This window comes from Ornithodoros turicata, chromosome 1, assembly GCF_037126465.1.
Source record: "Ornithodoros turicata isolate Travis chromosome 1, ASM3712646v1, whole genome shotgun sequence".
Lineage (NCBI taxonomy): Eukaryota > Metazoa > Arthropoda > Arachnida > Ixodida > Argasidae > Ornithodoros > Ornithodoros turicata.
Genome location: NC_088201.1, coordinates 185696391 through 185713533, shown reverse-complemented (window position 1 = coordinate 185713533; position 17143 = coordinate 185696391). Strand labels below are relative to the sequence as shown.

The following is a 17143-nucleotide window of genomic DNA, read 5'->3' as shown; positions in this document are numbered from 1 at the left end:
GTCCTTGGTCAAACATGATCAAACATCGTCGTGCTTTTGCAATATTCCCTTATCTTTCTGCGTGACAGGGTTCTCCTCTGTATCCTACGACGAGCCTGCGTACCCGAGTGCTGTCTGTTTTAACCAAGCGTTTTGTTCATTTCCTCGCCGTCCCCAATGTTGACTCACGAACTCCGCGAACGGTCCACCACTCACTTCAGCGTCGTTCATCATGTCACATCTCATTCTAGCCATTGTGTGCGGGCGGTGGGTCGCACATCATGTGGCGAATTTCCACATTCATCATCGTCAATCTATCTGTTGTCGTTGTTTGTTATTTGCAGTAGCGTTAAAATAATGAAATCGATCAATCTTAGCAGCAGACCTTGACAATTCGTCAAGTTAATCAGCTTTCTTCTGTAGCCTATATGCAAGGAACGCTCTAACAATGGAAGGAAACGAGTTCCAGAGGGCGAGCATTCACTCACACGTGCCACGTTTTGTTCCTGAGAGCGATGGGAGCTATGAGAGCTATTTCACGTTCGGAATACAAAATAAGGTCATCCGTCTTGACCGAACTGTTGGTTGACGTTAGCTGTTCATTTTAAAAACTATCACCTGCAACATGGAATGCACTTGCATCCGGTGTAATAGGAGTCATGAAGGTTCTCGAGAAAGGTCCCACTGACGTACGGAATGATTGCCCCAGATGTGAGTGCAGCTCTTCAGCTCAAGGCAATAAACGTCACCATACTTTCACGGAAGTGCCGTTCAATTGATGTTACGTCAAAATATCAAGGCTGCTATGTTGTATCGTAATCGTATATGTAATCCTGGTAAAAAAGAGATCTTCCTTTTAAAAAAGAGCGCAGTTCACTGCACCTGCCTACCACAACGAATAGATTTTGCTGACTAATTGAAGCAAGATGAGAGGTGCCAACATCTGTTGTGCTGCCGTATTGATCGTTATTATCGCATCAACAGAAAGTGCTAAGTAAGTTTAGGATAAAATTTTGAAACATGACAACATTTCGTTAACGCACCCTTGGGCCTCGGAGAGTGTAGCGTCAGTGGAGAGGGGCCCTTTCATTTTCCCGATGCGCTATCTCCCTCTCATTTGCTCTTTATTGCGCGCCTCAGCTGATAAGGAACGTTCCGGCTGGCGAAGATTTAGCAGATTGGAAGGCCCAATCTTTAATCTATTGCTTTATTGGATTGTTTTCGAAGAGGGCTTCGACCTTCTGACCCTACTGAAAATAATTCCCGAGGTTACCTCAGAGTCTGAGGTTATGATACCTTCAGGGCTTGGTGCACTGGGGTTACCTCAGGGAATGGGGTTGTGGGGTTTCCTCAGACCTTGAAGCTTTGTGATTACCTCAGGGCCTGAGCTTCATACAGAGCGGACCTCAAGGCATGGACAATACCGAGCGCCCGTACAAGACTTCGTGTTCAAATACTTTTTATTGGTATAGAGGTCTTAAGGTTCTAAATACATTTTCGTACACTTCAGTTTGTTGTTCATTGTTGTGACTCTCTTCATTATTTTTTTCTGGTTTCTTGGCATTGCTGCGTTTCAGTTAATGTCGTCAATGTTATCCCACACCACGAAGTTGCAGTGTAAACGCCGTACTGCGGAGCATTCGCGCGGAGCTCGCAGGTTTGCCGCCACTCCTGGGAGATGCGGACGCGTTCGCTAAAGAAAATGAACGTAAGCGACGGTCTGAGCGACGGTAATGAGGGGTCTGAACAAAGAAAATATATGTATACAGTTTCACAACTCGGTGGCTCAGTCGGTAGCGTGTTCGCCTTCTGATCCCGAGATCGCGGGTTCGAACCCGGCCGAGGACGCCAGCAACTTGGTGGCAGGGTACAAGTTGCTTAGACACGCCGTCTTCCGCGAGGGACGTTAAATACGGGGTGCCGTGTAATGAGCTTTCATTGCACGTTAAAGAACCCTCAGGTGGGCAAAAGCAATCCACAGACCGACCGCTGTGGCGTCGCTCATGATCTCAGTTGTCTCGCGACGTAAACACCCAATTATTATTATATTACAGTTCACAACGCGCTCACATAAAATTTCGCGGATAACATGTCCAGGCTTCCGTCACCCCAAACGTCCTATCACTGCACGTCACCAGCGCAAACGTGTAGCCTTAACATTGAGATTATGATTTCTCATAAGAAGTTGAAGTTTTGTGATGTCCAACAAAGGTACAGGAAGGGGTTACCCCACACTTCGGAGCCGGCTCGGCTCCTTCCTCAGGAATGCACTGTAGTGGCAGTTGGCAGCAACGTTCTGCTGCCAACGCTGCTGCCAACGGCCACTACAGTTCCCCCTGATAAAGGAGGCGAACCGGCTTCGGAACGTCGGGTAACTTCTTTCCGTACCTTGGTTTGAGATTTTGTTTTCTATTGTTTTTACCCAATCAGACACACTTGCCTCGAATGTGTTCACGCTCAAGCTTTAGTCTGTACTTAGTGGTGTATTCTTGCGTTGGATCATCATAAACCATTCCAGTTCAATATTCCACTCAGGTATATCACTTTTTCGCGTATTTCCGCTGTGTCTGTGATCGCCTGAAAAATTTTCGTTGAAATCCACCGTTTCCAGGTGTCAGAAAAAAAATCGTGCTTTTTCCCACACAATTTCGAAAAAAATCGCCGAAGGCCAGAAGCCTTTACGATAACGTTAAATGGATACTTCGGAATGATCGGCGAAAAAAAATTACTCAACATCGTAGTTGGTGTGTAACATCCACACTATACCTTCCAACAACTTTGTTTCTTTCTCGAGTAATGAATTCTGCCTCAACTAAGCGAGAAATCATACCGAAAGAGGAATGTGGAGAGGCGTCGCAGAAACTTTCCTCTCCGAAGACCAACCCGTTACGTCACCCTGTATGGAGCGTACAATCAGTCGCAGCCACCAAAGCCAATGGTGCTTGTCAGGCTGCAGCCAGAAAGGGTTGTGAAAGGACCAGTAGAGACGACTCTGTGCATTCTCCCTGCAATCATGCAGGAACCGTACCTCGTCAGTCCAAATAATCCTTTTCACAAATTCCACCTCGCTCTCAATTATTGCAATCGCTCAATTAGGGTATTTCTTTCATAGCCTATTCTCTCTTCTTTCATACTCTCTTAGAATGGGAACCTGATGCATGTGCTGGAGGTGCGGATAGCGACCGACCTCTTCTAGTGCGCGCCATCTGGTAGATAGTGTAACGCCTAGTACTGCTGTCATGGAACGGACACTCGCATGGGAGTTGGCGTGGAGGAGGACATCTGCTCGGCCGCACAGATAGGGCCCGAGATTTTTTGTCGGAGCTACCAAAATTCGCAAAATGGAATAATACTGAAGATATGGTCTTGTAGTCCGGGTGACATCTAGAGGCAAGCCTTTGGCCATAAATTCTTGTCGCTGCACTTCTGCTCTTTTGACTTCCCAAAAGCCAAGTTCATATCCGCATGCTCTATGAATGTGTTGCTCGCAGAGTAACTGAAGGAATAACTGAAGGAGAAACTGAAGGCAGTGAACTGAGGCTAGAAGGAATGTTTAAAGCGACCGAAAAGTGAATATAAACCTATCAAAACTTTATGTTCAGCGAGAAGCTTGAACCTTCAAAAGTTCAAACATCAAAGAACTCCGCTGAAATCGCTGTAGTTTTTCTGTAATCGAATTTTCCATAATTGCATGTCCAGGGACCTAGTAGGAAACCGAGCAGTCTGTCAACAATTGCATGACCCCGCGCCATCTGTCGAGGACGCATGTAATACGCGCATTTCCGGGCGCTAATCCGGCGAAAACGAAAGTGGCAGTGGGCATTTGTGACCACTTTCTATGTCGAGAATGTCGAGCCTCTTGGACATGAGTGCGCTGGAATTCCGCATTCGAGAACTGTCGCTCACACAGAACTTGTTCGTGCGTTAGCGTGCTGGAAAGTGTGTTCTTCGCAGCAGAAGATTCCTCGTCCAGAGATTAATCGGAGTCACCTTCGTCCTCAGCAGTAGCTCACCGTGCCGTGAACATGAACTGTTTTGTGAAATTTCCATGTATCAGGGTAAAGCACTTGTGTAAGCCGAAACAAGCGCTGTTTTTTCGTCGTGCAGGTGTTCATGTGTGAAATGCAAACCGACGGATACTACGGATGGATACTACGGTTTTTGCTGCCGAGGGGTTGAGAATGCGTGTAAAAAGCAGACAGACGATTGCATCAGAACTAACGAATATTTCGAAATACTGTGCCTTGACACCGAAGTACTGCAAGTGTCTTTTACATACATCGGAGAAACCGAAGAGCATGGCAACCCGGCAGCGCCGTGTGGTCTTTACGCGCTACTTGAACGGAAAACCCTTATTTCTTCAGGAACAGCATATTATCATTACTAGTTTTTTCCTGAAGGGTTAAGTAACCTGTGGGCATAGATGTATTTGTAGGTTATACTCATGTCTCAATTGAGTCTCATGTGAGGAGTAAGTAAGATAATTTTCATCAGTGTCATTCACCTGAACTCTGTTCATAACCTTTTAGTATACTTCTTAGTGACCACGTTTCCAAATGTCAACTAATAATTGAACCAAGATTGGGATCTAACACTTAATTAACTCTGTTTTGCTAAACGGAGTAGAACTTGTAACTGATTCATTAACACGTCACTCATTAGACGTCACCAACATTTGTAAAGAAGGACTTGAGGGCTGACTTCAAGTATTATTAACCCTTGATCTGGTTTCAAAGTTAACCATGCACCATTGGTGTGCATAGTACTCCAAAATGGCTAAATAATTTATTGCATAAGTTCTCTGCTACTGTAATTGAGATGTACTTTTGTAAAGTACTTTTTACTGCCCGGCAAATTGAAACTGGCTTCAGTGTACACTACAAATGCATCGTAACATTTAATTGAAATATAATATAACAGCAGAAGCAACATTTTGTCACAACTCAAACTATATCTTTCTTTTTTATTGTCCAGGGATTTAGGAAACACAGTAGGACTTCCTGCCCTCTGATGTCCTGACGTACTTGATAGAGTTGTAAAACCTGCAACAAAATAAACAAGAGCAGTATAAACAGTTTCGTCTTTCCCTTTTGAATTTAACAAGCTAGTTATATTTTACCATTTGTTCACTTTTGTATTCTCTGTTGGTGAAAAGATTACAGGAACAATAATGCTGCAGATCGAACAATGACCTGTCATCTTGATGAAGATCAGAACATTTCTTCAGGCATGCTAAGTGAGACAAAAGAAATGTACAATGAAGGTTGTACAATAACAGCAAATCTCCGTCGATTAACTACACGATGTTACCACATCGTGTAGTTTCCATCCAAAAGTAGGACTAAGCAAGGTTGTTTGGTAGGTTGTTGGCATGTCGATGTGCTATACCGTTACAGCACATCAATATAGATGAGGGGCAAACACAGTAGACAGCATGATGGCTCTCAAACTCAAGTGAAGATTTATTCAACAGAACAAGAAACCGAAAGCATGAGTATAGAGAAAGGCAGTACCCATGCAGTGTATGATGAACCACATTAATCTCTGAGAAGGTAGGATCGGAACAGCAATAAAGAGAAATGACAGTTGCGTCCGAGATAGGGGAACTCTGCAAATTTAGGACCAATATGATGTGGTAACCTTGCATGGCTCACTGCAGCTCTGACACACATTGAACAATTCCAGTAGTGGGACTTCAAAGACAATGAACGTTTGCTGTTTCACTGGGCATTCAAGTGTAGAGGATGCATCTCTAGAAAATTAATTAGCGTTCCTTAGTCATAAAGTCACAACTACATCTCAACAGGAAGTATTCTTGTACCCTTCAAACAAGCTAGTGGTTCTCACCAGTTTCTTCTCCCCTTGTTGACGTCATACTAATGTTCTGCACCTGTCCAAAGACTAAAAAAAAATGTCACAATGTCTGCCACACGTAACAAATCTAGTGCTTCCATCTGTGGACTTTGCATACCTGTTTTCAGCTATTTCTGTCATGTCAGTGCCTGGATCACACACACATGAAACAGTTTTGAGCCACTTCAACACTGGAAGGCCCCTAAAATTAAATTTGTTGATGTTGACAATGTTGAGTACGGGTCAAGTAGGATAACATAAGTTAAATGGAATACGTCGTCGCTATATTATAATTTATACATGTGTGACGCCTGTACATATACCTAAGACGTTGTGTTGAACTCGTCACCTCGGTGAAGCAAAATCACTGGTTACTGAACGGCAGTTTCCTTCGGACGTCTTCGCAATTCGCCTTCTACGGCATCTTCTGAGTCATCGGCAGCAAAATGAGCTCAGCACACACGACACGACTGCTACATCTAATAACCGAGTGTTTCGAACCACATTCGTTTTCGCGCACTCTCTTCTTGAATCTTGTGGTAGAAAACGCCCGCCTCCGATGGTGAACGAACATGATTTTTGCATCCCCGAACACCAAAACTACACCAGGCACATGTAGGCCTCTCGAATAATTGACACAACAACCACGAACATGTCATCTCTTCAACATCTCTTCGCGCGACCGACACGACCACCCACGACGTAAACAATAAACGCGATAACACAGACGGCCTTGCAGATGGCGTGGCCGGTCGTAGCTCGTAGCGGCGAAGTAGCTGAATGCTTTATTGACGTAAAAGCTATGGAAGTGAGCGTCATTTTTACAATGGCGTTTAGCTGTAAGATAATGTGCGTCAGCTTTGTTCTCTACAAAATTAACTCTCACGTGGTAAGGGTTGACTAATCCCTGGGAGCCCTGGACCTGAAACCCAAGTTGCTCTTTTTCACCGTTCGCTGGCAGCACCGTCCATGTTCCGGCAATCTTCAAAATATTTATACGTAAAAAATATGCGGAATTGAGAAGTAATGCTTTCTGTATCTTATCAAACAACGATCTTGTGCACGACAGTGGGCAAAAATATGAGGGTTATTTTTCACTTTTCGGTCCCTTTAATTCTGCACAGTGCTCCACAAAGCATAGCAGGAAAGCTACTGAAGCACTTGGAGTGTAGCATTCCAATCTTGCAGACCGTGGGAACACGTCAACTGGTGCTTCATTAACTATGTTCATTGTTCTATGTGTTTACTGTTTCTAGAGCTGAGAAGCAGGTTGAATCGCTTCCTGTTGAGCCCGTGATACACTTGCTCACGATGGCGCATGTGTTAGCAACAAACTCACAAGTTACAATTGGGGCAAGTAATTCTAGTGCAATAGCTCTTGTACATTGCTGCACCCATGCAAGCTCAGGAACCATGTCGGTCCATGGTCGGAAGTTTCCATGACCTTTTGGAGCTCGTGCTTTTTTGTTTTAATAGCAGAGGAACGGCAGTTTCTTATTATCTAGGCAAAATTACGCCTTATCTGCAGTAATCTGCACGCCGAACAACTGACAAACTCGCGAGACCGTAACACCATATGGTACCTTGTATCATTTTTCCTTGCTACCTTGTATCACTTTCTGGAGTGTATTCTTTGTTTTGATGCGTATGTTTTTCATGATCGCATTCGTGTCAAGTCAATAGAGAGACAATGTTGATTTGCTGGAATAATATTCAGCATTCCTTTGTATAATAGTTATCAGGCTGATTATATTATGATTATACAGGGTGTTTCACCTAAGGTGAATATAAGGTGAAATTATAACTGGCGATGTACTCGCCGGAGGATTGTCGGACTTTGGGCATTTACCTTCTGGAAAGTTTTGCCACCATTGAGGAAGGCTTTGGCCAATTTTTAATTGGAGGGAAATTTATTTTTTCGATTGAACTTTGAAAATTGCCAGGGGAACCTAACTTTTTTTTACAAAAGTATGATGTCCGCTACGGATAACCACAGACCCAACAAAAACTATGCACAGTATCGCAACAGAAACAGTCGAAAAAAATTTCTAAAAATTACGCTCTAGCCCCGCCTGTTTGATTTTCTCAGAGAAGCGAGCGCGAAATCTGCGTCTAGACGAGAAACTCTCCCTGCTTTCCTTCGTTTATCTCTTCTTTGTGATAAGACGGTTGTTTTGTTTTCTTTGTGATAAGTCGGCTGTCACCAGCATCAATGTCAACGCGGCGCAAAGAAAGGTAAAACAACAGGCGGGAAACTGGTGATGAAACTCCTCAATCATCATCATTGAAGTAAAGTTGCTGTTGCTTGTGGTTGCAGATTGTTTGCAAAACACTTGAAATGAAGCGGTACCACTCCCAACGCCCTTGCAGGGAAGCCCACGGGGGAGATCAGACTGTAGCCGTTTTGCATTGACATAACTGTGCGTCTCCCATCGGGCAGAAATTTGGCGCTCGCTTCTCGAACCTTTGGTTCCGAAAACATTGGCGAAGGCTGTACGACCGGGAAGCGCAAGTTACCTACATTATTTTTGTGGACTACTACAGACGTCAGCAGACGACTTCAGAAAATCCAAGAGAGCATAGCGCCGCTTTCAACAATGGGAACTTGCTTTTCAGAAAGGACGAGAAGTTTCACAAACTGTTTTGGTTTCTCTTGGTTTATCCACGGCATAAAAGGGTACTTTCTGATGCCAACTGTTCTTGAAACCACTGCCCTATTCTCTTTCAAATGTCAGTCAGGCACATACTCCTTTACCCATATCAGTATAGGCGCCGATTGCGTGGGGGATTGAGAACCTCCCCCCGAAATTTTTCTCAGGGTGGGGGGGGGGGGCAGGCCCCCTCTCCAGAAGGCTACCCAGCTAACACTTAAGATGAACGTTTTCAGGAATATCCTGATAATGGCGTGTTACATACGAGCAGGGTGTTGAACCGAACCCGAACCGTTATTATTTGCCGGAACCTTATCTAGAGCCTAGCCTATTTTCATCATACTGTTGAACCTGAACCGGAACGGAAGCGGAGAAAACGATAACTCTAGCCGGTTCGCAACGAAACCGTATTGAACATAATAATAAGCATAAGAGTGCAAGTGTCTCAATCCCCGAACGAGGACACAATGGTCTCCATAAAATGGATTTAGCAAATGTTCACCTAGCAGCCAAACGAGGCCGTTTAGTAAGTATGCTTTCAGCGTCTTTTTTAACACACTGAAGCGCAATTGTCCTTGAATTGTCCGCCGCGGATAGAGCCCACGCACGCGCTGCGGTGCCTGCTCTTCAGAGAGGAGGTGCCATGCGTAAGCTTGTCAAACAGTGGGTTTCCAGGCGGTCGACGTGGCCGTCCTCTGCTAGAAAGCGGTCCATTTTCTTAAAGGTGCGTAGCCAGCCATCGTCAACCGAATAACACAGGAATGGAGGTGACCAGTTGTGTAGCTCTATATAGGACTAATACGCACAGGATTTCCCTTTACAAGTGAACAGTCAACATTAAACGAGTCAGAAGCGTGACAAGTGTGGAAGGAACATACACAGAACGGTGCATGTATGATTGGTTGTGGTTTGAGAAATAAATATAGTACAGCTTACTGGTAGTGCAATTGTGTTGTGGATTACCTGTACACTGCTGTGAGCTCGAACAGGGCAAGGCTGGCTGACTTATTTTCGACATGCCTCGGTACGGTTTCACATCGATTCACACTGCAAACGCAGTGTGCCGGCTCAGTATCGTCGTCTACGTAAAACGCTGTCTATCGTATTTGGCTTCCTTTAAGCGTGTCTTGCTGGCGCGGTCCGTGTGAAAAGAAATCGATTTTAGGAACCGATAGTAGCTGGGCCACACCGCATCATCAGAGTGGACGCTATTTGCAAGTTTTCATCCATCTCTCCTTCCTCTCGCTAAACGGAGTACCCATATACTAAAAACGTCAATTAAGACAACAGCAGTAAGCTATTAGCCATACATTTCTTGATAACAGCAGTCTTATGGGAGGTATAAAACGGAAGCGTTGAAGCGGTCCGCGAACAGGTTCAGAGTTGCGAACCGGTTTGCAAACCGGTTCGAGTTTTTGTGCGGCCGAACCAGCACTAAACCGGAACGAGATTCAGGCAACGCGAACCCGAACCGAACCGTTCTTTTTGTCTTTCTTACTTTTTTTTTGCTGTTCGCCACTTTGCATACGAGTGAACGTGAAAATCTTTCTCGGGCGATTGTCCACGAAGTGTCAAGGTAAGCAATAACGAAACGTTAAAGGAGTACAGAGGGCCATCGAAAAAAAAAAAAAAAATCAGATTAGGACGTCTGATGAAAGTGGGTGTGTCATTATACCGAATAGCGCGAAAGGTTTTGATATGTGCATTTTGTTTCCCAGGAAAAAAAAAAACTCCCATAAACTTGGCTCCGCGTGTTCACCCTTAACTCGCCACTCCAGCTATAACGAGGATGAGGAGGTATGATGCCACGTCACCAATGACGCTATAAGGAGAACTCGTTCTGGTTCGCCGGTCAGTGGGGGTCAGCGCCTCGTCCCTTTGCCTCGGTAAACCTGTTTTCCTAGTTCTCCCCAAGAATTGGGGATAGAAGGAGCGGCCGAGACATTACCGAGCCAGGAGAAAGGCTTTTTCAGAACCTCGAACACCCAGTAGCAGACGACATTTCTCTGGACCAATCAGCGAGCGTGATCCTTGTAGCGTCAGCGCCGAGTTCCAGGCAGATGAGAGGCTTGTACTGCTCTCCACCGCCGTTCTGCCCGGTGGCTTTTCTGCGGCGTGCTTTAAATTCAATTTCTGCGATAATTATGACTCTCTGGTGTGAATTACTTCGCTTGGCGCAGCTTACTGGCCTATTTAACAGCTTTATAGGAAGAAAACAGGGCGGTAAAAATTACTTCTGTGCTAACTCTAAGCCTCCTCCAGACGGGAAATCGTTCTGGTAGAGTGAGAGGCAGCAAAAAGTTCCCGTTTCGCAAAGGGACAAGAGTTTCAGTATTCACAAGACGAAATATTTTCAATAGGTGACCGGAATCCTCGGAGCACCGTGAGCCTGGAGGAGACCGCGCCGACCATTGCCTACAGTAATGTGAGTAATCGCCACTATCACACTACCTTTTTTATTAGGGGACAGGCAAGGTAAATCTAAACTGGTAAAGAAAGCCACCGGGATATACCAAATAGAACCCATCGGCACTGCTATCATCAGAAGGCGCGAGCGATCTTTGATGTTGCTAGTAGGGGTTCGATTGTAAACACACAAAAAATATATATTTGGGACATGCGTATGGATTTTGTGTGCATTATAACTCATTCATGACTATTTCAATGCAGGAAAAAGCTTCCTGTTGCCTCACTAAGGAAGGTGCCCCAGAAAACGTGTAATTGAATTACAATAAAATAATTACGTCACCTGGAATAATGCGGACAACGACACTTGCTCTTAATAGGTTTTTGCCACTTCCTGACGTGAATGTCGTGTAAGGTAAATTTCATTATGAAAATTTCTGCGGACTGAAGTCGGAAATTTGCCAAGTAAAGGTTACTTCTTTACCCCATCAATGTGAAGAGCGTGTCTAATTTACCCAAATTAATGACAATTGACAGGGATATTCAGGGCTACCCCATCAGACAAAAATAGTCGAACATCATGCTGTCATGTTTTTCGGAGCCCGTGCGACGACTTCTTGAGCGCAATCGCTGTCAGACCGACGGAAGGAGGGTACAAGCCCAGCCCACAGAATGATGGTAGAAAAAGTGACAGATCCTGAAACTGAGAGAGGGAAAGCATGATCCCAGCGAAAGCTGGACGCCGTAAGCCATGCCTGTGTCATCTCTGTCTGCGATGCCAGCGTGGGCTGGGTTTTCAACAGCCGTTCCTCGTACTGACAACGACTGCGGTGAAAAATTGGTCGCGCGCTATCCTCTGGAACCTGCGTAGTGCATTGATGTTCAGGGATAGTTCCAATGGGATAGTTCCTAAATATTCCTGTCTATTATCATTAATTTGCGTAAATTAGACACGCTGTTTGCGTTGGTGGGGCTAAAATCATAACCTGTGCCTCGCAAATTTTCGACTGGGGTTCACAAAACTTACGTTACACGACATTCCTATGAGCAGGTGGCAAAAGCCTAGTCAGAACAAGTGCCGTTGATCGCACGATCTATGTGGTGTAGGTTTTTAATTATTATTATTGTAATTGAATGACACGTGTTCTGGGACGCCCTGCATACGAAATCATCAGCCTCCACGTGCACGTTTTCGCATTCTGCTCGCTTGCGCCATCTGTGGGCTGTTTATGTCGGTTATATCCCACTGAGTGTGGTTCCGTCAAGACTGGTGATGTTGGTGAGCCGAAGGCTTGGGGAATTTTCGCTACAGCTGTTCGGAATACAAGCGGCAACGCAGTACGCCGATGTAAAAGCGCCATGCGGTGCTTATTATTCATACCCTTGACGTCAGGTGTTACGGCATTCGTGCAATAGTTTCGATAGACGGCGCTGATGGTCTCTATCATGGCGTCACAATGAAGACGGGGGACGCGCAGGGATTTTGCTACCTGTTTAGGTATACCTATTACCTTTCTTTAGGATTTTTTAGGAGGAGTGGAGGAAGGGCGGGGGGGGGGGGCAGGGCAAGGCTTCTGCGCGTCAAACGGCGCCCGCAGCTACAGTGTCTGGGCTCACAAAAGCTACGTTTCTGGAACGTAGAAAGCTAAAATAAATCATAATTTCTGTTGCAACGGCAACGTATCCCCTTGCCCCCCCCCCCCGTGACGGAACGCCTTCGCATGGCTTGACTAATATTGGATTGTTTTCACAGGGTGAAATAGTCATTAACTGTAAAGGTGTTCTAACATAGAGAGTCCAGTACTTTTCCTTTTCTTTGTTGTCTTAAGTTGCCTTTATTTAAGTTTTCTTAAGTGAAGTTTTCTTTTTTTTATTTATTAAGTTGATTAAGTTCTCAGCTCGCTAAAATTATGCGGTGTCCTTTCAGTTAATGCACATGGGCCTATAGAGGAACGAGAGTTGTTGTCCTGTTCCATCGAAAATTGGAAGCCAGGAGAAAGGATTATGATGCCAACGACAGTTTTATGTTTCTAGCGTCCGCGTAGCCGTTTCAAACGGAGTTTCTCAATTCCTGGACAGACGCCGTACGGTAGCGCATCAAAATGAATCCCAAACTGGTGCTTTACTCATTGCACTGCCTGGTACTGTACACTATGATGTACACTGCTTCTGCGAAACTAATTGGCTTTCTCAAATCACGTGTCCGGTTCGAAGCTTCCAATGGGCTGAAATTGTGCCCTTATTCGTTCGTCACTTGTCCTGCGCTTTCGGGTGCTTCCTCCTCTTCTTTTCCATAGGTCTTAAAAGACCACGCGTGCCGTGTCTATGTAAATACTCGCTACATAGAACACACATACGCAGCAGCTGAACGCTGTTTTTTTTTTTCTTGCAGTACCGAAGACTAGAAGGCAACTTACCCCACACCGACGCACGACAGCCCATGACGTCAAAAATGGGTTTGAAATAAACTCACATTCTCTCGTATTCACATAAACTCATGTTCTGCACCGCGTGTTGTCACGTTATTGTCACTAAACCCATTTTATTTGCACGAGGAAGTTGGGCTGTGACAAATGGTGGAGAGAAGAGAAAAAGGAGGGTCTGTATGCACTACGGGCTGTCTTCAGGAGGAAGCCAGTTCTATCTGAGTTGGGCTAAAGGTAACGCCAGCCTTCAAGGGAAAGTATTTTATGTAGCTTTAGGGCCACTTTAGCAGTGCTAAGCAGCTCGTCTGAAACTTCTACAATTTGGTGTCACAAACGGCCTATGTCTAAGATGCCCCGTTGGTGCATCCAGGGACACAACAGCGGGGGCTAAGTATAACGATAGCATGACAAACTTTTACGTGTAGTGATAGGAGACGCGCGACATGTTACATAATGCATCTCAGGAGATATGTTGACAGTAAGATATTATGCTCGACCTACACGTCGGTCTCTTCAACCCTGCAACAAACAACAAGTGTGATTTTGAAATTTGTGAAAATGAAGTTTGAAATTAAGTGTGGTAATTAAGTAATTAAGTGTGGTAAGAAAAAAAAACACCATGCAGCGAGGTAGAATTCCGCACTCACTTGTGCCATCGATTTATCTCCGTATGTCATATTACATATGAGGAATCACATGGACCTGCGAGTTTCCAACGAAAAATGAAAACTGCTTCTGTCCACACAAAAGCGAAGCAAACGAATATTCTGAAGCACTTTTTTCCAAAGCACAGTCTCATAGCAAGCAATGAAACAATGTGCACATATGTGTGCGTACATGACATCAAGCTCAAGTAACGAGTGAACGAACTACCTGTGTCTTCAACCTCGCTGAACGAACAACGAAGTGAACGTTTGACTTTTTCTATTCGGAAACAAGTAACATCAGGAATCTCGCCGCTCTCCTCTCAGTGATCCAAAGAGTTCCACGCTCACCCGTTATCTGGATTCCGTTGTCCAAGACTCATCTGATCCCACAAGCCATCCAACCTGCCATGTTTTTTTTTCTTCACTGCAAGAAAACAGTTGCCTGCCTATGACTAACCATAAACACCCAACGGGCTGGTACCCAACGGTTGCTGAATTGTTTCCCTTGATCCCTATGACAAAGAATAGGAATGGTGACCGTGTAGCCAGTAAACGAGACCCAGATGCCTTTCCTCATAATCACGTTGCAGTCTGGAAATCAACGGAGGCCACATCGTTTCCCTTGGTGTGCCTTGGTGGCCTGCGACAAAGAATATGGATGGTGATTCTGAAATAAAGAATAGCAAAATGTTCAGGTTTCGTACTGGTGCCTTTCCACATAAGGTCGCAGCGATCTGAAAATCTGAAACGCGTATAACGACGCCAGGTTCCAACAGCTCCACACAGAGCCCATAATTCACACAACACTGAGCAAGCGACTAATGAGAGTGCAACGTGGCAGATATATTATGTGGTTATTATATTATGTGGTTAATCACCAACACTCTTTGTACGTACTGAAGAAACCTTCGACATGGAATTCTTCCCCGTGTATCCTCCCGTCCAGTATATATTTGTACGCACAATTTTCTTGCGTTACAAGGAATAACCAATTTCAGTTTGAATACTACTTTACTACGCGTACAGGAGCACACCATATTCAACGTATAAAACACATCAGCAACAGTGGCCACCACAATCGCGAAACATGGCAGTTATTAGCTTCTTCTGGCTGTTTTATCTCAGCTTCTGCCTCTTTTGTGACCTTCAGCAGTGGCTCCTTGGTCTTCCTACGTTCCAAAATTAATTCTCGCCTTTTCTTCCTCTTCTCAGCTTCCCGGTTGTTTATAAACGCTGCACGGACGTCATCTCTTTCCGCGTCTGTCAGGAAATAATTGATCGCGACCGGATCGCCCAGATTCCACTCGTGCGCAAACACTCTGGGGTCCTTGGTGGCCAGGTCATAGCCCGTTTCCCCCTTGAACTCTGCAATTTCAATTACTCGACTGCCCTGAGAGTAGAGGAGGAAGACCAGAGTCTCTGGACGTCCAGAGGTCGGGAAGGGTCCGCTGTAGAGGATGAGCTCATCGCCAGAGTACACATCCTTGGTGACGATGTTGACCACCAGCCAGTACTGCCAGAACATGAAGGTGATGTCCGTAAGGAATAGTGTGTAGAGGTTCCCTTCTTTCATGTCGAAGGAAACGTGCAAGGGTTCGAGCCAGAGCTGCTGAGATACAAAAAAGTTGCCCATTCGGATTTTGCGGCCGTAGCCGTAGTCGACATTGATTAGTTGCTTCGGTACGTCCGCCAAGAAGTGAGGTACGACGCCGTCCCTGGTTAGGTTTCCTCTGTAAGCGTCGAAGATATCTTTGGGTTGGTGGCTATCCGAGAGTAGGGCATGCGCTTGGAACTTGCTCTGCGGCAGAGAGATAATAGTTAGACACGGCGCGATATGGAACCCAGAAAGTGGCCTCGAAGGCTAATAATAATTTAACATCGTTAGCGTTAATACCTAGCTCATATCGAGTACTGACAGGTGGTTGGTTCGAATCTTACCACCGTTTGGGCTGAGGAACATTGGTGTTTTCTGCAGACTTTCAAGGCGTATGTTGAAACAGTGCCCCTTAGCCCAGCACAGGGCACATGGGACCGCAGGGAGAGGAACAGTACGATATCTTTGGGCTTTACTCGGGCCGGGTAAGGTATGAAGCCATTGGACCATGCGGGTATATCAAAAGATTGGGCTAGGACCTAGGGATGCGGCGCTCCGCTATCTAAGGCGTAGTACAAATATTTCATCACTGACCAATTAGATACTTAGATAATCGCATTAGATTCGATTCGATTAGATAATCGCATGAAGCTCGCCTGAGGTTGTGACATCATTTACTCACGTCATCGCCTGCAAGGCTTCGTTTGCGCCGTTTCACCCTTCTGCGTACAGCCGCGAGGGAATCTGCAGATAATCCTCTTGTCACGAGAGGGTTTTGAAAGCCAAACCTTCTGCGGAATGCAACACTCTGGTCAGTGGACTTGACGTCGCCCTGATCGGAGACAACGAAGATGTATTGCCGACGATGCGCTAGGGGCGAGTGCTTGACGATGAAGTCACGTTTGCTTAGATTTTCGTCGTTCACGTTCACGATGGCCGTTGGGACGTCTTTAGGCTCTTGCAGAAGAAGGCGCGTGTAGAGACGTCCTGGCTTGATGTCCAACTGTAGGGTGGTTAACGGTGCTCCTTGATAATCGTCTATGCTCGACCCATTAACGGCGCGGCTATGGTTCAAGGTGTGGACTAGAAGGTCTGGTAGTAGATCGGTCAACGTCGCAGAGCTGACGTGGCAGAGGTCCGAGCTAAGGATAGCAAACGCGAGCAGAGGGACAAGCATTGCATATGTTAGAACGCACACAGGAACACGAGCACAGGGTACGATGGCCGAGCTTTCGACCTACTTCTTCTTCTTCTTGTGTGGCACATTGCTATAGGATCATTATTTGAAATACGAAGAAGTTGCAGAAGGACTGACGCTGGTAAGGATGTTGGCGAGGAAAAAATTGGGGCGGGCTCACTCGTGTCCGAGCCCAGTTTTTTACACGAAAAAGTCAAGATGTCCGCTTGCTTCACTCCTTTAATTCGATTTTAATGAAATAAATACAAGTCTTCATTCATTCATTCATTGGATTCATTGGTCATTTAATAATATCATGAACAGTTAGGTCGGCATGAGCCAACTCTCATCGTCGCTGCGCCTGGTATTTTCTTGCGAGCCCTGGCTCTTCGACGACCCCCCTCCCCACC

The 17143-nt window shown here is 45.5% G+C and overlaps 1 protein-coding gene across 1 annotated transcript; it reads right to left on the bottom strand.

The window, feature by feature from the left end:
- Window positions 1–14966: 14966 nt before the first annotated feature.
- Window positions 14967–16787, bottom strand: LOC135374017 (uncharacterized). The gene is made up of 2 exons (XM_064607038.1): window positions 16239–16787; window positions 14967–15760 (listed from the first exon to the last, which is right to left on the bottom strand). Exons 1-2 carry the CDS (start codon window positions 16731–16733, stop codon window positions 15002–15004), a joined length of 1254 nt encoding a protein of 417 aa, XP_064463108.1. The 5' UTR covers window positions 16734–16787; the 3' UTR covers window positions 14967–15001.
- Between the last annotated feature and the right edge of the window lie 356 nt (window positions 16788–17143).

What these genes read in the sequence shown, in the direction of transcription:
- LOC135374017 (XM_064607038.1), bottom strand. Translation starts at nt 16,733, where the DNA reads ATGCTTGTCCCTCTGCTCGCGTTTGCTATCCTTAGCTCGGACCTCTGC. An exon ending in GAAGCCTTGCAGGCGATGAC is followed by an intron (nt 15,761 to 16,238) that starts GTGAGTAAATGA and finishes TCTCTGCCGCAG; the next exon opens with AGCAAGTTCCAAGCGCATGC.